At 42.1% G+C, this 26,325-nt stretch overlaps 3 protein-coding genes and 1 long non-coding RNA gene across 14 annotated transcripts in view; 3 read left to right on the top strand and 1 right to left on the bottom strand.

Annotated features, from left to right (window-relative positions):
- sick (sickie) overlaps positions 1 to 26,325 on the bottom strand; it is a 162,060-nt gene that overhangs the window by 38,591 nt on the left and 97,144 nt on the right. For 7 of the 10 annotated variants that reach the window (NM_001273674.1, NM_206008.4, NM_001273678.1 and 4 more), the window contains 3 exons: positions 11,942 to 12,072; positions 10,967 to 11,075; positions 9,402 to 10,895 (listed from right to left, as the gene is read on the bottom strand). In NM_001273674.1, the coding sequence (NP_001260603.1) occupies positions 9,402 to 10,895; positions 10,967 to 11,075; positions 11,942 to 12,072 (1,734 nt within the window). Of the gene's footprint in view, positions 1 to 1,248; positions 1,674 to 9,401; positions 10,896 to 10,966; positions 11,076 to 11,941; positions 12,073 to 17,646; positions 17,869 to 23,510; positions 23,790 to 26,325 lie in introns of those variants that run through there. The other 3 variants (NM_001273676.1, NM_001103713.4, NM_001273679.1) reach the window with 3 other exon arrangements.
- TotE (Turandot E) lies at positions 6,318 to 6,896 on the top strand (the record flags this gene model as incomplete). Its single annotated transcript, NM_176063.3, has 2 exons — positions 6,318 to 6,385; positions 6,443 to 6,896. 2 exons carry the CDS (start codon positions 6,318 to 6,320, stop codon positions 6,777 to 6,779), a joined length of 405 nt encoding a protein of 134 aa, NP_788077.2. The 3' UTR covers positions 6,780 to 6,896.
- TotF (Turandot F) lies at positions 7,457 to 8,019 on the top strand. Its single transcript, NM_080519.4, has 2 exons — positions 7,457 to 7,524; positions 7,582 to 8,019. The coding sequence occupies exons 1-2, from the start codon at positions 7,502 to 7,504 to the stop codon at positions 7,934 to 7,936; spliced, it is 378 nt and encodes a 125-aa protein (NP_536780.3). The 5' UTR covers positions 7,457 to 7,501; the 3' UTR covers positions 7,937 to 8,019.
- lncRNA:CR43097 (long non-coding RNA:CR43097) lies at positions 8,023 to 9,186 on the top strand. 2 transcript variants are annotated; one of them, NR_073808.1, is made up of 2 exons: positions 8,023 to 8,130; positions 8,197 to 9,186. It is a non-coding gene; the product is annotated as a long non-coding RNA:CR43097 (long non-coding RNA). The 2 variants fall into 2 exon arrangements; NR_048013.1 differs by having other exon boundaries at positions 8,023 to 9,186.

Here is a 26,325-nt window from a genome sequence, read left to right as displayed (position 1 = left end):
CTGTCCTGCCTCGTCCTGTTCCCGGACTCAAAGGTCCTTCCTCCGTTCGCTTTCCCTTGGCGCAGTAGTGTGAATATCTTTCTGCGCTGGCCGACATAAAAGTTTTATATATGCCAGGCCGGCGTTTGAGGCGTTTTTATTAGCCTCTGACTGTCTTACATAAATTTAACATTAAATTAAGTGCCATTTCACCTTGCAGAAGGGTTGGAATGTCGGGAAAACAAAATTAAAGGAAAACGAGAACCCAACGTTTGCCGAAGTTCATTGCACTTACATTGAGTCTAAGAAGGGGGGAGAGTGTATCAGATTGTTGTTGGGCTTAACGAATGGATTCGAATTAAGTAACTCTGGTTATTTAATGTTTTTCCGCAATATAAGGGCACATATTTATATAAACCTCTGTTTTTTTTTTTGGCATGGGGCTTTAATTTAAAGGAATGTAATCAACAAGTGTTTATTAAATAATTTGAAGTGCACCCAGAAATAAATGTAATTCAAATGAACACGCTTGTAGAAGTATTTACAATATTATTCTACACCCAAAAGCTGTTTAGTTTTTCAACTGATTCGGAATGGAAACCACATGGCGTCTGGATGAGCTTAACCCGCTTAACCCTCTGCGGTTGCTGGGGGTTCTTCAGACCCCAGTCAGGCGTGCCTCGAAAGCCGCCTAACTCATTGTAAATTCCAGCTAAGCCCGAGCACAGAAACTATTAAGCAAAGCACCTCGAGGGGTTAGAGAGGTGAAAAAGCAGGTCCTTCGAAGTGTACACACTGCCTGTTGCTATAGGTGTTGTCTTTTTTGGAAAAGTTGCTCCCCAGTGGGTGCCCTTTTAAGATTTATGGCCCCTGACTAGTTGGAATAAACGAACATATGTACATAGAAGGAGGTCTGCTATTTGAAGTAATTGTCGAAATTGATGGACAGCTGATAGACGGAGCGAGTAAATTGATTAGGGTGACATGTGGGAAAATGCGAGCGAGCTCTGGCTTCCATGTTTGTTTACCTTTACCTTTGACATGGAGCCCTTTTTGTGACCTTCTTTGCATACAACTTGGCCAGCAGAACAGAAGGACAAACACTAGAGCAAACACACCAGGAGCGAGTAAACAAAGGCAGGACTTCGAATGGAAGTCAAAGTCGGTCCGAGGGTTTAATGCCCCGGGGCAGTCATTGACACCCGCTGCTACTCCATTTGCTGGCGAAGGTGGCATCCAGATTGGAACATGTTAATTAAACAAATTTACCTTTATCTGATGTCGGCAAATATTAGAAAAGTTTTCACTCCACGAACATTGTTATCCGCACGCTGAAAAGTATGCAAGTTCGCGTAACTCATGGGAATTCTTTTTGTTATCCCAGCACTCGAAAATAAGCCGCACTTCACTTATCATTTGAATATATATTTATTGCGAGGAAAATATTTCGTTTGAATTTATTAAAGAGCTTTAATACTCCTTTTTGTTGAGAGTCACACTTGAGCTCTTGGGGAAGGGAAATCCTAATCTATTACAGCACAAGTCACTTTAAAACTGTACACAACGTATTTATTAGATCTATTTATTTTTCAACTTTCTACATTTTTACTGAATTTTAAATGTTTTTATGAACGCGCTGTTTTCATTCGCTTCTGCCGCAGCATTTTCATGTGCCAACCGCAAAGACCGAGTGTTCAAATGCGTTTCTGGGGTTGCTCTTCCGTTGTGCCGTGTGGAAACCCCAAGTTCGAAAGGCAGGGAAAATTCGAAAATCCATTTAAGAGAGACCCAAAGAGAGCCGCTGCGGAAAAGAGCACTCTGGCGGGGCTTGTGTTGAAAGTAAAAGGTTTTGTGACATGCAACGCCAGTCGAATTCAAGACACCTGCCCACCCGAACTCCACGCCATTTCTGTATGGCCATACCTGTCTGTTTGCAACTCTGGAGCTTGGCATTTTTTGGCTTTGGGCGTATTTTTTTGGTTCGTGCTCTGCTGGCCACGCACTTGTTAAATAGTTAAGCAGCCCGGAGCATGATAATTTACCAAAACAGCAAAAACGAGGGAAGCGGATCGGATGTGGCAGTGGGTAGGAAAGTTTGGCGAAATGGAAGTTCTGGCAAAGTTTGTAGCATGGCTCTCGAGCTGCCAGCTTGCAATTTAAATTTATGGGCTGTCTTAGTACGAAGATAAAGAATTCGCTGATTTGGCGCACTGCATTAATAATAATCAAGCGGTTTCAAACAACAAACTTTGTAATTAAAGAACACTTATATATTTTTTGTAAATTTAAAAACTGTTTTTTTTTTTCCTAAGATTAAACGGCATTTCCAGCTACCAAAACACCAATAAAACTGTCATATTCCTTTCTCTTAGAACGACATTCATTCGGGTTTATGGTTCCCCAGTACGTGCATATAAAAAGCGTTCTTAAGTTCTCCTGTTTTTCCAGAACTCCTCGCTTCATTTCTCTTTCGGCCAAGTCCTTAGTCCTGAGTCCTGCCATATGATGTGAATCATGGCCAGGAGCAGAGTAAGGGAATCTTGCGACTGCCAAGTGGGTTGGTCGTGGTGGTGGTTCTCTCGCAGAGTTCCTCCACCCACTTTCGGTCCAACTCAACTGTCTGCTGCCAAAGCAACAAATGTCTTTTAGCCACACTGCGATGGAGAGAGCCAGATACAGCTGTTGGCGCAAAGTTAAGAGAAAAGCCGAGTTCGAAACTATGTTCGCTCTTTTCCTGATGCCAACAACCGAAACTCGTTTCGCACTGTTTGGGCGTTTGGCAGCCCGGCTTAAACGCCAGAAATAATTGAGCCAAGGGCGGGCTGGTTATGCTATTGCAATCCGCCAAAAACCGAAAAAAAACATGCAAAATGTTCACAAGTGTTTGGTTTGGTGAATGAAAAGTGAAACTTGATTGGCTGGCAAGTTGACGATGGAAATTCATTAATTGACAGCGATATCCAAGCACCATGTGCACGCACAGAACATTTTATGGCCTTCCATTATTTTGCCGCAGCTCATTAATCTTGTGGAATGGAAATCATTGGCTGAGGATTCCAATCAGTCAGTTAATCATTGATTTGCACTGGAAAAATAATAAAAAGTATATGGAAGGGGAAAGGAATGTCAAATCTGTCCAATTTAAATTGATAAATTAAGGCCAGCGGATAGAAAAACAATAGATTAAGATTGTCGAAATATAAATAATAAAAACACATTGCTCTTAGTTATCATTCGAGTTCTTTGGGATTATCATTCCTCTGCTTTCCAAGATGATAATTAAAAATGCACGATGTTGGCCAAAATCATAGCTGAGAATAATAGCTTGGAGCCGTGGCAAAGTTATTGGAAACCAATTAAGTCCAAATCCAAGTCTCAGCTGCTGCTGTTGGCCACAATACATGTATATAAACAGACAGATAACGTACACACACACCAACTGGTTTGATTGGGGCATGTGGAAAGGTCAGTTATGGCTTAAAGGCTTACGATTGCTTGCCGCACGCTTTGAGTTGCTTTTAATTGTTTGGCACATGCCGTGAGGGAGTTCGAATGAAAAAAGTTGGCTTTTGAGCCAGAGCGCCTGCAGTTGTATCTTTTTGATTTTCTGGCATACGGAAAACTGCAACTGGTTTTCGATTCGCCAAGCCTGACAAATGTTGCAAAAGATTTGCGAGCAATTTGTTGAATTGCGTTTTGCATAATGCCAGATAGCAAATGCAAAACAACAAGCTATACATTTATGTGCTTTTTAACATAAATATTTAATTTCATTGTATGGTTAACTTAAACCACCGAAAAGACCTTGATTTTTGCAAGGGTATAAAAATATCATTTTCATATGTGGGTAAAATTAAGGTCGATTGGTTAGCGTCGTTGGCGGCACGTTGGAATTTGGAACATGGGCAAGTTTTTTATTTAAATATTTTTTCGTTATTTACAGCTAAATTCTAACAAATAAAAATGAAAGATCTAACTATATATGTACGACTTAAGCTAATGGTATGGATTGGCTGTGGTACTTGATGCCCTTAAAATCCACCCACTGTTATGCGATATAAAAATCTGTGGATTACTTCTTGATGCACTTTTCCAGGATCATTACTAAATTAGGCCTATATAAGATTTTTCAATTGCATATTTGATATACTTTCTTGAGTCCTAAAAACTTAAGTCGCACATAGATAGTTAGATCTTTTTTTTTTTGAATTCACCTCTAAATAACGAAAAAAAAAATACATAAAAACCGTTTCCAAGTTCCATGTTCCACCGTTCCGCCATTGCCGCCAACTTATCGACCTTAATTTGGCGCACATTATTTTGATATATTTTCTGAATTTAACATAAACATAAAATTTTCAAATAATTTCCTATCTAATATATGGGGCCTGCCATCCTAATGGTTAAACATATCACGCGCTGCCACCCTGATTTGTACGGATGTCGACAATTGGAGACTTAGGTTTGAGTACCAGATACATTTAGTCATTTTTGAAACCATGTCGAATGTATATGTTAGATGTAAATTACGTACGGCCAAATGTAGAAAATAATTTATATGTAGGAAAAGGGATTCCTTTAAATATTTAATATTTAATAATAAAATAAAAAAATTAAAGATTATTTTTTTTTAATTTGGATATTCAGTTCACTGTGTTTATTACCAAAGCTCTGTAAAGTAGTGTAAGTACAGTAAATAAATAAATACTTATGCTCTTATCATAATATTTTATTTTTCCCTGACGCTAAAAGAATTCTCTACCTCTTCAATAAATATGACGCATTATGGCGTCACATGAGCATTAACGCAAAAGGACGTTCAAATAAATTGAACAGCCCAAAAATGTTCGGTTCATTTAACCCACTCGACCCTCGGGGGTCAACTAAAACCGGAAAAAAGTGGATGAGCAAAAAAGGAGCCCAAAAAAGTGTATCAAATCGAGGCTGTTGAGGGTCGGTTTGCCATTGAACACTCGAGTGGACAGCAGACAGGTGGAAATGCCCGGTCAGGAAACACTTTTAGTCCGCGCTGCTTGGTTCACTGAGTTTCGGGATTGAATTAATAAAAACAATTTCCAGGCATTATAATGTGGTGAGTGCGGTTTCAATTTGTGCCTCGCGATGCCGTCATTGAAAATTACCCATATGTGTGAAATAAGTTTGGGCAAATGCGTATTTTAATTTGCTGATTATCCTCTTGAATTTGTTAAAATATAATAAATATTCTTCTATCTAAAATAGGTGGAGGAAAATTCTGTTTTGAAAAATGCAATAAAAATTCATTTACACTTACCCTGTCTGGTAAAAGTGTAAGAATTGGCACGCTCGCACCATATATCAATTGCCTTGAAAAATGCTTTATTAAATAAAAGAAGGTAGCTGGGATTTCCAATGGCCAGCGTCGTCGGACCAACAAGGATATTGCCATATGTGCCCCCAGCCCCTCTGAACATCCTGTCTGGCTTGCACCTAACTGTCTGCCTCGGATTCCACAATTTAACCCCTTTTCACTGCGCTGGCCACGCAGATATCCATAGCCTTGCTGAAGTATTTTTGCGCCCTGCTGCATTTTGATTTACTTTCATGGCTAGACAACGCATGTTGAGGCGTCATAAGACCGGCTCACTTGTTGGGCTTCGGAAATTATGTCCTGCAGGTGTCTGCGCCGCAACTGATTAGCTCCTGCCCCCAAGGACTCGCCGAGGGTCCTGTGTCTCCGCCACTGACGCTAATGCGACAGGTTGCCACAGCCAGCGACGTGCATTAAAATTCAATTACAAAATATTTTCCAACTGCACTACGTGACCGAGGCTTAGACTCCATGGTCTAGGGTCACTTCTTCTTACGATGGCAGGGGGGCTCGACTCTTTTGAACTTCGCGACAGCTGTTCCTATTTACAAGAGCTCAGTTCGTTCCGGCCGTGGTATTGCATTAATTTCTCAGATCAAACGCGCTGACAGAACCGCAAGCTAATGAAAATGTGAAAAGCCTCTGACAGCCGCACTTTCATTCCATTTCCCATTCATAATACGTGGGCGCTTTTTAATGAAACGCGCCGATGTGTGGGCAAAACTCCATTCCGACAAGTTCTTTGTCGAATGAAGAACTAATTTCGAGAATTTAATTTTATAGTAAGGCACCAAAATCATTTGATTCCATTCTTGTTTTTAAGAAAGTGGTTAAATATCACTTTTTAAAAAGGCTAATAACCGTATAAAATTCCAAATGCACCTTTTCTTAGAATATTTCGTTAAATATGTTCAAGACTTTTTGTAAGAAAGCGGAGCAGATCGATGAAAATCCACATATAAAAGCGCAGCGATTGATACTGCAACTTATGAGTAACACTCGAACAGTACACAGCAGCACATCAATATCAAAGATGAATTCCGCACTGCAAATCAGGTGAGCAATACTCCAATTGGTCCCATATCCATCCGGTTTAATATTGAAGATTTTTAGCTGCCTTCTCGTTGTTCTTGGCTGCCTTTTGGGTTCAGGACACTGCCAAAGTGAAGCTGAATTCGCGGCCAAGTCCCGAGAAATAGCCCAAGTATTCGGCAATCCCTCCGTCGATAAATACACGAAGGCTCGCAATTTGCCCACGCTGATTGCCTTCTACGAGAAATACTCCAGTCGCCTACGATTGACACCTCAGGAAAGGATTAGTATCAATAATGCTATGAGGCAATATAAGGCACAACGAAACCAGCAAGTTGACGGAGTATCTGCCCAGGGAGGATGGTTGTCTGACATTATCAAGACAGCAATTTCGATCATTGTAAAGGCCGTTGAATGAGACCAAATGGAAAAGCTTATAACTTGTAATTTCTTAATTTCTTAAATTCTAACTTTGCCAGCTCAAGAAATAGTCAACTTTTCAAAAACTTTTGGACCCATTTTATGTAGAAAGTATAATAAAAATGAAATAATTTAAAAACTATACTTTAAATATCTGATATTTTATCTAAAAGAAGTAAAACCATAATACAAACCCTGCCTACAAATGATCTAGTATCGACTTTTGGGGGAAAACATGATTTACCAGCGACTAAATAAATGAGAAACCATGTATATAGTCATTCACGCTTTATCGTAATTAATTAAAACGGCTTGATATTGCCTCCTTTTTTTAAACATATCTCAGCTCCGATTAGCTAATAAATTTATATCTTATAGTTCTATATAGCTGCTCAAATAAGAAATATCCTATAGTTTTGGCTTTTATAAAAGCTGCTCAAATAAGAAATAGGTTTCATTTTGACAGTCATTTTAATGCCCTCTGCAAGGCTAAATATTTTTCTTATATATCAATATATATATATAGCGGCATTATCTACCGATGATTTTTTTTAAGACTATGGAATACCGAGAAAATGATTTATTCAGAATAAGTTCAAGCAAAGATGATAAGACAGTGTCTTGAACATGATCACAGCATAGCTATAAATACAGATGCATTTTAGAGCACAACTAAAGAGTTTCAATCGCATCCTACTAAGTGCAACATCAAGACGAAATATGAAGACAGTCATTCTATTTGGGCAAGTATTTATCCGCTTAAAGATAGATAGACAAATCTACATTCGTTAAATTTGTAGCTTCCTGCTGGCACTTCTTGGATATTTGGAAGCAGAACATGCACAGAGTGATCCTGAATTCACGGCCAAGGCACGTCAAATGCTCGCAGTCTTCGGCAACTCAGAGGTCGATAGATACACCAAGTCCCGAAATTTGCCCGCATTGATTGAGTTCTACGAGAAGTACTCCAGTCGTCTGCCACTGACTGTCCAGGATCGGACCTATGCCAACAATGTGATCAGGAGGTACCGGGCACACAACAACCAACAGGTCGATGGTGTTCCTGCTCAGGGCGGAGTTGGTGTGGTGTTCGCGCTACTTCTTCCTTTCGCTGTGTCAATTGTGGAAGGAATCGCCAAGGCGATCAGAGAATAGCCATACCATCTGGTAGCAGCCTTTGAATTTCAAAATAAATCTTAACACAACTATAATCACAACATAAAAAATCAGTAGAATTCAAAGCAAACTCCAACCTTTTTTTGGGAATATAGGTTCGAGGAGATGGATGGGTATCCATGGGGATTTTCCGGTGTGTCGATGCCTGTGCGAGCAGCATTTCCCGTTGACAGGTGAGCGTTGTCGATTGTCGAGTCGCCTGCCATTGACAATTGAAAATGACATTTGACATGCCGCAGCACGAGTGTGGCCCTGAATTCTGGCTGTTGACGTCGAGTGGATTTTATGCAAATTGCCGAATTTTGGCTGGATCGGATCTGGTCTTTGTGGAGTGGATACTCTTGTGTATCCTGCAGGAAGTTGTTAAGGTAGTCAAGTGGCTGCCAACGCAATTAACTGCTTCACATGCGGATGAGAGGTGCTTCACTGACTGTCAGCTATATACATATGTATGTATGTTGAGTATGTGGCACAAAAAGTGCGGCCAATTGTGCGTGGCGCTCGAATAAAATGGAGCCAGCTGAGTGAAATGACACCAAAGCCCATCGAAAGTGCAGCGAAGTCTGAACTCAATATACCACCCGAACCGGCAATTCTTCCATTTAAATTCCGCTTACTGCCCACCACCAGGCGACAAAAGAACACGCCACATTTACAAGATACAAATGCGGGGTCCATCTTCTTGGAAACAGTCATCCATCCAAAGCAGGCGATACTCGAAGAACGGCAGTTTTTGGTTGACTCATTGGTGTCAGCGGAGGCAACAGTGCCTTAAAAAGCGAATTTCAGGTGACTCATGGCAACTGGCGAGAAAGTAAGTGCTCACCTTAGGAACCACATATCCAATCAAGGCTCATTTCAATAAGGTTGAAGGGAAGGAATGGGAAAACAAAGAAAGTTACATTCCAAGTATGAAGATGGTTGGTATTCAAATTAGCAGAAGGTGAATGGAGAGAATCAAGATATCCCACAGGCAAATTATGTTTATGTGAAATACTAATGTTTACAACATCGCATCAAGGCGAGTCTCTGATCGTATAAAGAGTATTCTTAAGCAGGATTACTAGTCGAATTAATCATACGGAGAAAGAGAGCAAAGACAACAAATTGCCGAATTATACTATTACTTTGAAATTTATAGTTAAATTAAGGTTCTAGGGCGCATTGTATTCCGAGAATCCTGATGGTCATTATTAATAATATTTATACTATATATAACTTGAAAACGATTTCAGAGAAAGACCCAATTGCATCCGAGAGTGATAAGTGAGTGATAAGGTGCAGTATGCAATAAATCCCAGTATGTATATAAGCAGAGGGATTGATAGTAGAATCCATCAGTTGCAATTGAACAGTACACAGCAATACATCAATATTGAAGATTACTTAGGTGTGCTATCCTTCAGTTGAAGCTAAATGAATAAAATATCAGTATGGAACTTACCGCTCTTCGATGGTGGTGGGCAATTGGGTTCGTGCCCGCATCATGCTGAGAAAGTGCTTTCCAGGTGAGATGCCTCCTGCGGACGAGCTGGGCCCATTTAGACCGCTGCTACCCTCCGAAAGGTAACCGTTGTCAATGTCGTGGAATCGCGATCCCCCCGGGGAGCTGCCCACTCGCAGAGCATCGCCATCGCTGCAGTAGCCCTGGCCAATGTCCGACTCACAAAAGTCCAGGTAGGATTGATGTGGGTGGTGGCCACCGCGAGCCCCCCTCGTCGGCAGGGTCACGTGTGAGTTGTAGCCCCGAAGCAGAGGTCTCATGGGCAGGATGGAGGAGCCCCCACTGGCTGGTGGTGGTGCTGGGAGCAACTGCTCCTCCTTGGACTCGTAGATCGTGCCCACAATCTTAGAGGGTATCGTGTGGAACTTGTTTGGCGAGGCGGTGGGTGTGTTGGGAGCCGAGTTGACCAGCGGTCTCGGCAGTCCTTGCCGTTGGTGGTGCGTTGGCGAGGACAGTATATGAGGTCCGGCGTTGTACTCCAACTTTCTAGGGGCACTCAGGGCGGACTTTGGTGGCGGAAGGCGACTGCTGCCGTAAATACCCGAGCTGTGCTGCGGAGTACTGGGCTCACTCAGGAACCCATGCGATGATATGTGGCTCGTTGGCTGACTATTCGCATAGTAGGGAGGTGGTGGCGTCTGATTCTGATGGATATGTGCATGTGTGCTGATGGGTGGCTCAGCCGGCGGTGGCTGGGATATGTTCGAGGATATGTCGCTGGTTTCGCGTTTGAGCAGCTGCTGATTCTGCTGGGATTCTGCAGCCGGAAGGTGGCCAGCACCACCACCCAAGGAGGGCAACTTGCTGGTGCCCTTGATGGCGGCAATGGGCTTGGGCAATCCCCCGCTACTGGGACTCTGGAGGAGTTGGGGCGCCTTCAAGGAGCTCTTCGAGTCCGACTTCGAGTGCAGCGAGGACTTCGAGGACGTCTTGGGTGTATTCTTCTCCACACCACCAACTGCACGGACCAACGAAGACTTGCCAGTCCTGCCCATTGTGGAGCTGCGGGACTCATTGCCCGATTCCTCCTTGTTCAAGGACCTCGCCGGACTCTTCTCCTTCTTGTCCAGCTTGGTCGCCTTGTTGGCCTGTTCCTTCTTTTGCTGGGCAGCCAGCAGCTTGGATTGCTTCGTCTTGGGCTGGGGCTTCTGGGAACTCACGCTAATACTGGGTGGTTTCAGCTGGGAGCCATGACCGTCATTCAAACTCAGGCTGGAATCAGAGCGCTCCGAGCGTGCGGAACTGAAGCCCGATGAGGAGGATGTCCTTTTGGACTGAATCTGCGTTTTGCTGGCCACCGAGGCGGCGTTTACCGCATTCTGTTGCTTCTCCTTGTTGAAGAGCTTCAGCTTGTCCAGCATCGAGTGCTTCTGGGGAGCGGTCTGCGGACTGCTCGGCGAGGGAATGCCGCTCTTAATGCTCGGGGGTCGGAGGCTGGAATTAGATACATTTTTTAATAATCATATAGAAATGATATATACGTGATGACCTCAAAAGAATCTTACCTGTTGTTGTTACCGCTCTTGAGGCTCTGAATCGTGTGGTTGCTGGTGGGCGGACTGTTTGGACGGCTGGTATTGAAATCACTTCCGCTCTTTCCAAGTCCCGGTATTGCTGAAAACAAGAGCGACATCAAGGATTACAGAATGCTTTAAGGAACTGCAAGCCCACTCGATTTCACGATTTTCGGCGCCCACTTAACAGAAAGAGTCAACCTATAAATCAATGCAAAAGGGCAACGTGGACGTTAAACTTAATTAATTGCCTTGCGTGAGGTTGATAACAGATTGGAAGGAGGAGGAGTCTGAGCTGCGAGATTTATGATTGCCCAGAGACCAGTCGAATATTTGGTGTGTAAATCATGATGGAGAGTGAAACTGTTCTATAAATATGCCCACGGCCGTGACTCAAGAAGAATGAAGCGTTTTGAACGCCACTATCTTACAAATTGGGTCAAAACTGCATGACAAACGGGAAATTGTGGTTCATAAGATTAATTCTCACCTTTCAGTATGAATACTTCGACGTTTTAAAGCTCATTCATGAGTTTTTTGTGCTATTCACCGTGAAACCAAGAACCATGTTCGTATGCTTTGCATTTTTAATTACTCTCCAGTCTCCTAATTAAACGAAGAATTCAGTTACCTTGTCCACAAATCAACGTCACCTTTTTGGCATTCGAAATTCTAACCCCAAACGAATCTCTAGGGAGCTCTGATTGTGGTGGAGTTGGGCTATCCCATCCAATACCAAAATCTCGGTCACAAGCCCACCCATAAAACGCATTTGAAAAGGGCTAAGTGCAGTCGACGCTTTCCAGCTTTGGGGGTTGTTTGTCGAGCCCTGAGACCGAAATTTGTTTATTCCCGGTAAACAATGGGGAGGTCCCTCGCCTCCCTTAAAAAAAACGCATCAGGGATGGTTGCGCGGGCTTATGGCATTTTTTAATAAATTTTCCCAAACCATAGTTGAGTACTCACATGGCGTGTGATTCGGTGTGGGTGGCAGTGGACGCACTTTATCCGGCGGACAGCGACGTTGAACCATCACGGTGGCGGGCAGTGGAATGGCAGTTCCGCCATTGACCTTTGCGTAGGCGGGGGCAATTTGTCTGCAATCGAGAAAAAATGCATATAGATATTAAAGTGCACATAATAACAAGAATATTATATGAATTCACAGAGAATTACAAATATGTTTTTTAAAAGTAATCTTTTATGATTTTAATGGTCGTTGCCCACGCCTCTTGTCCCCGGTAAATATTTATTGGCAGTCTGCAATCACAGTCCGCAATTTGCGCGGACTGCGGTATCAGTATCTGCAAGATACTTTTGAATTAATTTCACGCTTATAAATAAACGAACTTATGGCTTGCTGTTGCCGCCAAGCCCCTTTGTGCAATAAAAAATATGAAGAGAAAACAACATCGACTTTAAGACCTGGCAATGCAGTAAATTTTTTTATATTCGTGATCATAAATTTGCATATCTTGTTGATCGTCAAATGAAAGAGTACTTTTCTTTGCGGACATGTAAAAGCGTAGTTACATGAGTTGGCTCTTTAAAATTCCCTAATTGGTCTATAATTGTTCCTCAATTGCATATGTATTTCTATTCCGAACGTTAAGCTGGATTTTATGGTCATTCAATGGACCTTTAGAAAAGTAAATTTAAATTTAAAACCGTCAAGAAAAAACTAAAACCTTTTTACAGTGGAGATCCTCCATAAATTACCCAGGAAAATAAAGTATTTTTCAGAGCTTTTCATTTTAGTCTGCGCAATTAGTCATAAGACTGATTAAGAAGGCAAATTAAGAGGGAAGTAAAAAAAAAACGTATACAAATACAAAACGCACTAACTTTTAATAAGTCGCGCACATAAACTTCTGGACGGGATGCCAAGCCAAGTGGCAGACAAAGATACAAATGTATCTTACGGCTGCCGCCATACAATTGTTGTTGGCCATTAATAAGTCAGCCGGGAAAAGGCGGAGAACTGGTAACAATTGTATTAAATGAATAAAAAGCAGACAATAAAAACAAAGCTGACAGACAGATGAAGTTGCCACGTCTCTTTCTGCAAATTAAATACGCATGCCAGACTCATGGACTCGCAAAGGATGTTTCCCTCGCCAGGACATTTCTACTTGCCGTTGCAAAGGCAAACAGCAAACGAAACTTCGCCAAATCTGGTAAAATTACTTTCATATTATTTTATTTGCATTTTATATTGTTCCTCAAGACGTCTACGGAGTTTGGCTCGCCTTTGTCGGCGCGATTTTTAAAAGGATTTTCCGCATACGAGGCACTCCTTTTCGCGCATTTAACTTTGAATTGTATGAGTGGAAAAGAACACCTTTGTATCTTTGGGAGCTCAGACGAAACCTCACCCCACACTAATTGTGTTCTCCAAGATATTGAAATTATTTGTAAAATGTATGGGTGCACTATGAATTCAAACAATTTTATATGCAGACTAAATTTTTATTTTAACCTGCTTTAATATTTACCATCATAAATATAAATATACCATAAGAAACCCCTATCTTATTGTGCTAATGAGGCATTTGTACATTTTGCTTGACACTTGCCTCCACCCACATAATATTTCAACACGACCCCATCCTTTATCTACATCTGCAGGGAACTACTGTGCAGCTTGTTCTGAGTGGGAATGCATTTCGTATCTTTTCGATGGCATCCCCTCGTTCAGGTGTCGCATGTCAAAAGTGATGCGCCAGGCGCCTCGACATCTCTTTATTTGCTTTATTTCGCCCCATTCCCTCGCTGTTGCACAAATTGAATTTACGTCTTTAGTACGCATTTTTGATTTGTTGCTGGAGATGCGGAGATGCGGAGATTTGCACAGATGCAGAAAAGAACCAAACCGAACAGAACAGAACGAGGAGCAGCTGCCAAATGTCTTTGACCTTTGCCGGCAGACTGAATGAGCCACCGGTGTGTGTTCCTCATAATAGCTGCCACTGCGTATGGCTGATTCCTCCGATTCCACTGCCTTCCACTGGTGGCATTCACCTGTGTTTTACCTCCCCTTACATTCAGCTACTCCGCCATTGCTGAAACCCACAAGCCCACGCAGTTTTGGACCACTCACTAAACATTTCCGTGTGGCGGGGGAAACGCTGATGGCATCTGTGCTTCTATATATATATGTATATTTATATATATATGAAGTCCTGCTCCTGCTGCCCACACCCCCCCGGAAAACTTCTCGTCCTGGCTGCCCATTAGTTTGCATTGCATTTCGCTGCTGCTTTGTGTACAATGTATCACTTGAGTTGCATTTGTCATGGCAACAGCTTCTGAAAGCCTGACTCTCGTTGTGGAGCCAAGTACTACACTCGAGGAATAAAGGTGGAGCAACGCAATGAATTTGTAATTTTAAACTCACCATGAATATCTGGAATACCTAAACCTTAAGTGCACATAACATATATGAATAGATTTAGTGCGTTCATATTATTAATCTGACCCATGATTGATGGAATCATTTTACACTTTCCGATTCATATTCTTACAATATATACCTCGTACCTCTTGTCGCGACTTATTTTCCAGTGCACTTGAGACGAGAGTGGGCCTACGTGTATGGACACAAGAAGGCTCCACTGGCTGCGCCTGCTGTGACCATTTTGGGAATCTGCCAGTTGCCTTTTATGCAGCATCTTTCGCTTTTATTATTGCTCCGCACACATGGAGTGTTGCATGGAGTTAGCCCGTTATGGTTAGAACTCGAAATCCGGCTTGTCCCTTTGGCATTTGAGTTATTTAACAATATGAAACCATCCGGGGAAGAGATACTTTCGAGCTCCGAACGACCGCACCTCAAGACCGCACTTTGTGCACCTCTAAAGACCCGTCACGATAGATCGGTTTGGCCAATTTTCACATCCATCTTAACCCAAAAACCCCTTGAACCGTCTGAGTTTTGAGTGGTTGTGGCGGTATTGCCGTTAAGCGCAGAGTTTTCATAAATTTACCACAGCAATTCGGCTGGCTACTGCACAACCTCAAAGAACCGAAGAACCGCTATCCAAAACAAAACCGCATCCATCGGATACTTCCCTGTATCCGCCTGCCTGTCAGCCCAAATCAACAGCCAAGGCCTGTTCGCAATTTATGCGAGTTGGCCTGGCCAAAAAGCCAGAACAGCTTGGGCCACTCGCGAATAAGTTACTTCGACTAAGGAGTGCTTTATTTTTACTCTTTGTATCTCTGTTTACCCTTCGCCATTGGACTTCTGAGTAGGTGTTGAATGGCTGGTAATAAGCGTAATTATATGCCATTGATATGGCCAGGGAACGGAGTGCAGAATCGAATTAAAGAGCTATTCAGAGGAGGAATGTTTATGGTTCGGGAGAAACTCTAAATGAAAATCGATTGGATGTGTGTTTATTCGAGTCTGCTTCTAATGAAATCACAAACAAATCGGCGGGAGTGCATCATTTTCCAGAAGGAAATCTTATACGTATATAGGAACATCGTTCTGTTTACATATCTGGTGTAACTCTTTATAAAGTAATCATCTTGTGAAAAGCTGTCCGCCAACTTTCCGCAATTTTCGCTTGAAGGAACATATTCCGCTGATGAAAGTCTTCGGGGATAGGGATACCTCGCTCTTTCACTTAGCTCATAATCAACACCGGCTTTGTTCCTAACTAAAAGCCATGTCACAATGTCTCCGCCCTTTGAAACGTTGGTAATGCGATACGCTGGAGAACGTGTTCATTCTTTAGAGTCGTGTACCATCATCTACCATCATCTACATACATAGTGCCCCAGACCCTCGGGAATCTCCTGACTTTCTGCTTTTCTGGCCCAAAAGAAACAGAACTACAGCCATATTGTGTTCTTCCATTTTCAAGTGCACACATAAAGTCACGATTTTCAGCTATTAGACGGGGGGCGAAACTTCGTGCTTTTTGTTTTTTGTGTGCCTTCGGAGACGCATTTTCTCAGCTGCAGCTGGTGGCACAAGAAACAATTAATAGCGTCTGCCAAGATACACCTTCCCCTCCCAGATAGATGTTTCTCAGACTGCTAATGGCTGTCGTCATCGTTGGACGGCCACCTTTTGTCGGCTGGTTGACATCCTTAAATATGCAGTAGGTTGGCTTAAGCCTGTAAACAAGCCGCAAATGGAGAGTGGCCGAGCAAACAAACCCAAATAGGAACCCAAAGTGCGAGGCTTGGAGTCACAAAGGATGTGGGGGCGTGGATGCGCCCCCTGGAGAGCCCCTCTTTGGCAGCTTCCACACTTGGCCAACTCAAGTGGCGACTTCCACTTCCACTTCCTTGTGCCACAGTCACACCCAAGTCTGTAGCCTACATAGGTAGGGTTTTTTGAGCGAAATGAGGTGGAGCATTCACGATATTAGGGGAACTTTTTTGGACCGAGTTTAAATGACGATTTTTAAGATATTCAACCAGCAAAGAAGTCACTCTTTAGCTTTGTTTCTTACACCTGAAACATAATGATTTCAATAAAGCAAAATTGTATATTTCACTCTGAGAGTCTTACTTTCATCTTTTATATATATCCTTACATATAGGACTATTCTGTCCTCTAATAATGACATTTATAGCGTTGCCAAGCAAAACATTAAATAGGCATTTTATTCACACCCAAAGCAAAATGCAGCTGACAACATTTTGAGTTTTACAATATATTTTTGTTTGAGGAGTCGAGTCTTTCACATACGCATGTTCCGTGCGGGGGTTGCTCATACACAATCCGAATTTTCCAAGGGTTGCACGAGGACTTCTGATAAGTAGCACACAGGCATAACGCACAACGAGATTCCCGAGCACTCGCTCCGCTCTCGTTTTCAATTATGCAACTTTGGCAAATGTTTTATTTATTGACTTTGAAACGAGGAGGGAAAGTGGAATGTCACACCATTTCCATCATAACTGAAAGGTTTTTAGATACGGTGGTTGATTTCGGGCATGCGTTTCTTTTCGAAGATTATTTTCGGGTGGTTGCCAGAGCACTCCCTGCAGTGTGTTCCCATATCTAAAATGCACTTTGAAATATTTGAGTAATATGGATATGGCGGGGCAGCTGAACTCGGCCGATCGCTGGATTATGCAACGAATTTCCATTGGGAGAGGGCAACAAACCGAGGGCTCCAGCTGAATTTAGATGCCGTCTGGCTGGCAGCCAGAACTTCTTATTTCTTCATTCAGATCCAAGTGCTTTCGGTACTACGATCGTTGCGTGTCATCTTCTGTGTCGCTTTCGGCACCTCCAGACAGATGTACATATATACCAGAATAAGAAACCACTAGGATTTGGAATAAGTCGGCACAGACTGCGCCGGCATTAATTATGAATCTGGAGTGAGCTGGGAAAATTTGCACTTGCCGGCAAACATCTTGGGACCCACGAAATGTCATTTCCATTAGCTGGCCGGAAAAATGTGTTCCTAAAAATATCCCGTTTAGCTTGAGAAATTATCGTAAATCTGGTGGAACTTTGTTTTCATTTCGGGCTATAGATAGCCTCCAAGTTGGGCATGATTGACTTGATTTATTGTGCTGACACTTGGCTCAATTCAAATGTTCTTCGTACCCATAATGACACTCATTAGTGGCCAGAAATCTAAACTGTCACTTTGCCGGAAAAAAATATACACAAGCTGAAAGTTCAATTCGTTGGTTACCTTCTGACATCCGGTGAGTTGGGTAGACTGCGACATTTCCGTGAACTTTTGCCACCGTTCGCCGATGAGGATGATGCATTTCCCATGTTTTTTTTTTTTTTGGGTTGTAGGGGATTATGGAACACTAATTTAAATTTGGCATTTAGATGCAACTTTGGCACTGAATTAGCTTTTGTTAAACTTTTCGATTTCTCACATTACACTTTGGAGTTTTCCATTGCTCTTCATTGGTGATTCATAAAAATATCGATTTAACTTCAAGGGATATTTAAGATACTATTAATAGCTTCTCAACAGACCCAATTGGATGTATCTAAGGCTTTATGTTGTATACTTTATGGCATTTTAAAAAGTGTATGATGTCTCTCTACTTATTTTTTTTTTGTTTTTAAAAAAGAACAAAAGTATATTTTTGATCTCTCTCGTTTTATAAGAAACTCTCATCTTCCCCCAATAATACAAGTAACTCGATTTCCGACTTCTTTCCGTCTTTCACTATTCCCTTTTAATTACATAAATACACAATTTTCACACTAATTATGAGCTCAGATATCAGAATGTTTACTTTGTGTAATTAGTTTGCAATTAAGGGGGGTGCTGCAGTCGAAGTAGAAATGAACCAAATCAGCCAAATAGCCTGGTAGCAACGCCCTCCAGTCAAATACAGTCCGAAAAGGGAAAAGTAATCCATTTTGGGATGACCAAAGCGAAATATTTGCACAGCACTTTGATCTTAGCCCAAAAACAAATGGGGGTTGCACAGGCGGTCCCAAGTTTAATGCAATTAAATGAACATATTTGCAGCCTCCGTGCAAGACAAACCAAAGCAAACGCAAAACAGACCAAACCAGACGGACCGACATTTGTTTTTGATGTATGACTGCCGATGCGGCTAATCGAGAAGAACCCCCAAAAAAAAAAAAAAATGGGGTAGATTTGGCTCAAATCGCTATGAACTTCTTCAGGATTGTGCTGATGTGGATTCCCTGCTCTTTTTGCTGGTTCCTGGCAGGAAAATCAATAACTTCAATTACAAGAATGGAGAGCTGGAACAAAAAATATTGCGTGTAAATAATACGCACGTGTGCGTGACACGTGAGTGGGCGGCAGCTGCGCCCACCCAGCAAGAGTCCTTGCAACATCCTTTTTTTTAGGAATTTTTCAAGTGCCTGCTAAATGCTCTCAAAGTGGTCATATTTTCCCATCTCCCCGGTAGTTGCGAGGGTGCGAAGCTCATGCTTAATCAATTTGTCGTAAAACGTAATGGATAGAAACGGGCTGGATTCGATTCGATAAGTGTAACAAGGAAGTCGACACGTGTACGGGGATTGTCGGCTATTTCCCCATCGACTTTGACTTATGGGTGCATTTTTCTGATTTATTGAAAGTTTGCAGCGGTTGCGTAATCACGCTGCCACAGCAACAATTACGACAATCAGAACTTCGGCAAAAAAGAAAAAACCCGGACTAGGCCAGACCGAAAGCACTCGACTCGGCTGAGTCCCGTCCCGACTGACTGCATAATTTCCATAAATTGTTGCAAATTGCTGTTTGTTGTTTGTCACTCAAGTCCGGGCCCAAAGAGCTTCGCCTGTGCGAAGATGTGGAACAGGAAGTTAGGCGGCATCTATAGAAATCCATGAATAGTACAGGGATGTCTTGGCGGCAGGCTGAATAACAACAAGTCTGTGGAGTGAAAACGATGTGCTTACAAGACTTTTGACCCAAGATGAGTTGGCATCCAGGCATAGAAAAGGTAACAAAAAGGTGATTTGCTGAACGGTTTTCATTGAGGATGTTAAACATCAAAGGTGATTCTTTGCTCATTTAAAATTAATACCATATCTTCCTCAGTATATCTCCACTCAGAAAATGTGCATTTATTCTGAGAGAGAATAGTAAGCCATACTTAAGGCAAAAAAGTCCGCAAAATTAGTTAACACCCTCATAACGTTGGCTATAATATCTGTAACCGATTCCCATCCTGCCCCTCACCATCAACCATAATCACCGATAACTAATCGTTCGATTCGAGAAATATCACGTACCAAACTTGAACCGCAACTTTTTGACACACTTAAAATGCCGACGGCCGCCAGTTGAGTTGGGAAAAGTTTCGAGTGGCAGGAGTGAAGGAAACTGATGTTCTTATCAGAGCGTTGCACTTTTCGCACACTGCATAAAAAGTGGCAAAGTCGTTTACCCAGCTCTTATCTACGCCGACACATAAGAGGCCCGAGGGGCGCTCCAAGGAATTATTAAAATCGGTTTTGGAAAATGCATTTTGCATAGTGGCCCGAAGCGGCAAGAACTGGAAATTGACGTTTAGTCACGTACAATGGTGCCCGCAAGTTGGCCAAAGGAAAATAATTTAATATGCGGCAAAGAAGTGGCAAAAAGTTGTTGAAAGACACGCATACATAATCCAATATGTGACAAAAACACTGCGAGAAATGAAAGCAGCTGGACCAATATCCAATTTAAATTCATTTCACTCCGGCTCATAAACATAGAATCTAAAAATTGTATACCATGATTTGTTTCAGTGTACAGTAGTGGCCATATGAAGTTGTTTCGTCACGAACACAATTTCCCAGCGCGGGTGGCAATAGGTGGGCTGGATTTGTTAACAGCCCTATGTCAGAATGCAGTTTAGAGAGGAAATTCACAGGGAAAATGAATGGGTCTCCGAATCGGTGTAACTTAGCCATTGTTGGTGCCGGCCAAACCCGACTGGACTGGAGGCCATTGTGGGCCATTTGGCAGTTTCTTTGTCCTGGAGCGTCTCGGAACATAAATCTAACAATGCTAGCGTTCAATCACTCCAATGGTCCTCGGGTTTGTGAAAACTCCAACGTGGCGCTACGAGCACATGCAGTGCATATCAAACCGAACTTCGTCTCTGGCTTTAACAAATAAATTCTGAGGAGATTTATGGCAAAAGCCCGCCCCCCAAGCCGCACAATCCCCTCTTAGCTGACATAAAAAAATACTTCCATCTAAATATAAACAAAAGCAGGGGCATGAAATGAAGGGGCGGACTGGGGGAGTGGGGAACAAATTTAAAACGTGCAAATGCACGTGCTGCTCCAAATTCTGGTAGCGCCAGATGAGGGGTAAGTACGCATGTGGATTGGGGTATTTTGGGGACGGGAATGGGAATCCGGGGGCTGCCTTTTGCGCTCCAGCGAACAGCGGGGACCAAAACAAAAATAGACAAGTTTATGGAGCAGAAATCAACTTGAAAGAGTCTTTTAGCTTCCGCTTAAATATACAAAAGTGGAAAAACGAATGAAAAACAAAGGGAAAATGGTAAGGTTTCGAGAGTGTCACAACTTTGCGATACCCTCTTCTTTTGGCTTTATGAGCACTGCACTTTGGTGGACAGGAAATGAATCTCTTTTACTGCACTCCAAAGTGGGAAAGTGAAGGAAATTAAAAGCAAAACAATATTTCAAGCTTTTATGACCAGTCACTATCGGTACAATTTTACTAGCCACCCCAAATAAGGTGGATTTGTGGTTTCTCCATAGGCCAACACTTCTTATTCGATTCGAAATACTGATCGTTTGGACTTCCTAGGTTTAGTGCTTCCCTTTAGAAGCAAACTGCTGGGTATCTGTAGGGAAACCTGAAGACAAAGGCGTTTTTCTTTTTATATGTCAAAGCAAATCAACAATTTGTCACGGCATTTTGCATTGAATTGGAGCAGGGGGGCAGTCAGGAAGGAGGGCAAAGTTGGATGGGGTAAGAGATTTATACGCATTTCACTCTTTTTGGGCAACTCCAAATGACATTTGTCTTTCGACTATTTTATTTACCCCTTCCAACTCGGTCTCCCCAGTCAGCCAATTAACTGCTTGAAAGGGCCGCCTTGAGATCAATGTGCGAGGTGCGGCCCACATCTTGAATTTAAATCGGAAAATATATGTATATATATTTACATGAATATTTCATAATCGTTCGCTGTCTGCTGAAGTTGCAATTGACATTTCCTCGAGCTGTCTGAAATCTTGATTCTTCGCTCCGCTGGCCAATTGAAAAGGCGACAAGAAACGTTGAAAGATAATCAATGTTTTTTAAACGACAGACTTGGGTGGTCTTTTAAATCGCGTTTATTGAAAGGGGAGTGTAACTATCCCAAGCTCAATGATTCCACATATGGACTTTATAAATTGTCGAGCAATTTGCATAAAAAGGCAAGGTAATTGCGTTGAAGATATCTGAATGTTGGATATAGTGAGAGATTATTCACATCACTATTAATATAATTATGGGTGATGAATTACTTTCTCTTTGGCTCATTTAAGATGAAATTCTTGAAATATCTTCATTATTCATGCCAGCAGCTCGTCGCTGAAAATCGCTTAATTGTCATCGCCACCACAAGGAATTTAACCCGCCTCCCGTTGGCCATTACCATTATCATAATTAAGCCATTAGCGCAATGCTGCCATCAACTAATAATGCTCACTTCGCCCTCGACTGTCAGGTACCTCGGGTTATTCACACGCTCTGCCCCGAGATCTTGTGCCCCTATCATTAGTCCATGTTTTGGATTCAGCCGAAGGCAAAGGAATAGGGCTCCCCGAACAATTGATTTTGCCTGCTTGATAATTTGACAGCTTGCTTTCTGATATCTCGAGTTTCGACTTTGATTTCGATTTCGATTCGGCTTCTGTGAGGGTTGCAAGTTCAATGCTCCCCCGCCGAAGGATTTTGACAGCGCCTGTTACCCGCTTGTCAGGGTCTCGGATTGTCAGATTGTCAGTTTGTCAGATGTCAGTGGCAGAGATGCATTGGAAAATTGAAAACTTCAAAACATCTCTTGCCCAACTCCTGCTAACCATAATTAGCCAGAATCCCCAATATGGTGGCTTACTACGTAGCAGCATAATCCTTTTGGTACCAGCTGCCACTTGAATAAAACGAAATTAGAGATGCTTGAAGAAGCTGAGAAGAACCAACAGATTCGAGCCGGTGATTAATTGGAGACACGCGTCGTAAGACCCGAAAAAACCGGTTATCAACCAGTCTGCAACATGCGATGACAATGAAGATTAGCACCCTTTGGGATCCCAAATTTGGTTAGCTTCTCTAACCATTGTGTCTGCCACTAATTACCACTGCGCTATGAACTTAGAAAACTCCCATTTTCTTCGGAGCATCTGACTACTTTGGAGGCAGTCATTTGGAAAGGTGGCAAATTAGGGTGAAATTGACTGATAAGAAAGAAGATAAAGTTTACCCTTTACTAAACGATGTTGTGGTTCGATAATTTCCGAGTTGGGATTGCATTCCACGGGCATGAAAGTAAACTTTTGCCAAACATTTATAAGAGTCGATTTACGTTGTCGGAAATTGACGAAACTGTATTCCGTGTCAGAATTTCATTGGAAGAACCGTAAGTCTATAACGAAGTTTACTTAGATTTTTAAGGAGAAAGCCAAAGTTATGAGATCTAATGTCCAATGAAATTCATTTTCATTAGCTAGCTTTAGCACCCGCTCATATATCTTTTTAGAGCTAAGCTTTTCCGACTTTTTTATTCGAGAAACTTTTTGTTCCCAAAGGTCCGCCGACATGAAAACCACTCCTACCAAGGATTTAAACAACGCACAACTCTTATCGAGGATACGTGTATAAAACATGGTCCATGGAGACAAAATCGTCTGGTCTGGCAATTTTTTGGGTCTGTTTGGTTTGGCTGCAGTAATCCTTTTAATTTGTGTGCATTGAGATAAGGCGTTAATTATGGGGGTGGTGGTTGAGAGTTTCTGGTTAAAGCTGAGTTGTGTGTGTGTGTTCTTAAAGCCATGAAGTATGCAACAGCCTGTTGGGTACATTTTATGGACAAACTTTACGCTTAAAAGTTAAAAAATCCAAAGTAAATTCTCCGAAAGCCTATCACTTGGCGCACATAAACTTTATTTTGGCACTTCTGAGCGATGCTCGTCGTTAATCAACTTTATTCACACACTCTTTGATTTGCCGCCATTTATTTTCGCGAGTGGCACGCGTCTCTCGAAGCCGGCGAAACAAAACAAAACAATCCGTATCCGTATCTGTATCTGTATCTGTATCCGCACGAAAATCTCCCGCGTCCGTCGACGCAACGAAAACAAGCGACCGAACCGAACTGTTGATGGTGGTTTTGAAAAACTCGCTTTTGCCGGCGATTTTCGTCGCAACTCACAATTTCCCTGGCAACATGTTGGATGTTCGAAGTGGAGCTGGTTGGATTACTACACTGGGCAAAGCAATGTCTCAAATAAAATATGAATTATTTTTAAATTAATTAAAATGCTCTATTTTACATTATCCAATTTATAAAGCTGACACAAAAACAAGTGTAAAATTGTAAAATAGGCACACATGTTTATAAACGTTCTATGAATAAAAAAAAATTGTTCTGAAGAAAGACGATTTAATATCTTCAACGGGATAAGCCTTGAAAGCATTGGTTATTTATAAGTTTAGAATCCAAATTTAATTTACACATATGAACGATAAATGTAAGTTAATCTAAAAAAGATTTTTATTTTAGGCATGGATTCGGGATATAAGGAAAGCAATAATATGAAAATTAATTAAACAGCTTTTTTCTTTCCCATTGATCTAAAGTAAAATGTAATGTGCATTATTCCATCATCTCATTTCTCATTGTGCATCGCATCAGTGAAGGCGTTCGACTTGTTCGCTTGCTTGTTTGGTGTGCTGCATTTGGCTGCTCTATAAATACTTGGCACTTGCACTTCTGGGAGGAGGACTTGGGCGGAGGGACTGGGTCTGGGTCTGGTCTCCTCCGAAGTTGAAGTTCAATGCACATGCCCCAGCTGCTGGGGGTCAAGTCAGCCGAGTGGCGAACGAGACCAATTAAGCCGGCTAAAGTTATTGTTGACCGGCAAACAAATCGCCGCAATTCAACAAAGTAAGCAATTATAGCAAATAGTTTCGAGTCACATGAACTGTCGCAGAATTGGAGGCAGAGAGTGGCCAGGCAGAAAGTAAAACTGTTTAATCATCGAGCTTAATTTCCATTGAGAAGCTCGTTTGACGCTAAGCCGATCAGGCACGCACTCAACTCGTTTCATCCAATTTGGATGTTGTGTTATACCCTATACCTATACCCTAACCCCTTTTTTTTGTATCTGAAGAGTAAACCATTGCTTATAGGGTATACACTCGTCGGCTTGCTGCAGCCGTCTGGCATTGACACTTTTTTCGAATGCTTTATTTTTTGATCGGGATGAAGTTTATGGCCAATGCATATTGCGCAGCGTGTCGAAATATGATTGCAATTACTGGCATGTGCAATGTGGCTCCAAAATCGCAGTGATTGAACGGAAAAAACGAGCTTGGATCCGAAAGTGCTCCGTTGAGTTTGCCACAATGATTGGAGTTGGGTTTTAGCGTATTCAGTAGAAGTGGGCGGCAAAGAAAGTGGCCGCATGCAATTAAGTTGTTGCAGACAGCTGAAAAAAGGTGCAAGGTCTCGAATTGACTAGTTTCGAGCAAAGGCTGGATTTCAAATTGAATTTATCGCGCAGATATTGTCATGGAATGCGATTGGAGCTCATGTAGCTGCCACGTCTGTGATATAGTGATATACGAATGATTTAGCGAGCAAGTGTTAATTGAATCGAAGCGAATAAATTAACTAAAATGATATGTACTATATGATAAGCCAAGTAAGTTGGTGTGGCAACTTACACTAATGGCATAAACTATCACTTGTGCACTTTCTCCTGATGTTCTTTTTAGGGGGAATAGAGAATGTAGAGATTCTTTAGATGTTCCACAACTTTCTTTCCACTACTCGTTACAGCCGCAAACAGTTTAAAAATAAACAGCATTTATACCCTCTGCCACTCTTACAAAACACAAGAGAGAACCAAAACTAGACCCAATAAATCTTTGTTTGGACAAATCCAGAAAGCATGAAAGCCTTTCGCCCGACTTGCCACACACAACATACGGATATAACCAGATGTACTTCCAGACTGACTGCTCCGGAACCCCCTCCTAATGCCATTAAGCCCCTGCTCCGGACTCCAAAAACACTAAGCATGCATTTTACTGCCTTTTGTCCGGACTCCGGCGAACTTTCCGGACGGAGCGGACAGGAGTGGAGCTCAGCCGGGCACTTTATCATGTCAATGGCCACCGGCGGACACTGCAATGTTTACTTTTCATTTTATATAGTCTGTCCCCGGATTCCGCCGATGATGTGCACCACCCCATGTTGTTCACTTGGCCGTCCATCCAATTGTTGAGCGCTTCGTCTATGCAAATATTTTTATTTACCCAATGGTTATGGCTGTCCAGCCAGGACAAACTCCAAAAAAAAATCTGCGGAAAATACTCTAGACTTAAGTTTGACTTATTCAATGGTAAACTGGCTTTCAAATATGAAAAATCTTTCAACTCCTCAGTAGAAATCAACAATTACAAACCAGAATCATAATGTTTATATGGATATTCATCTGACTCTAAGGATAGTACATTTTTAAATTCATCTTTAGCTAGCGAAAATGTAAATGAAACCAACTCTGCTGACAGCTGCTAATTTTCCCTTGCTGCGAAAGGATAATATTCGGTATCATTTTTCGCACATGCTGCAACTTTCCACTGGTTTAGTTTTCGTCTTCATCATCCGGGAATTTCACGAGCCGTACT

Source organism: Drosophila melanogaster, chromosome 2L (assembly GCF_000001215.4).
Source record: "Drosophila melanogaster chromosome 2L".
NCBI lineage: Eukaryota > Metazoa > Arthropoda > Insecta > Diptera > Drosophilidae > Drosophila > Drosophila melanogaster.
Note: the sequence above shows the minus strand (reverse complement) of the source record. Positions and strands in the feature narration are given on the sequence as shown.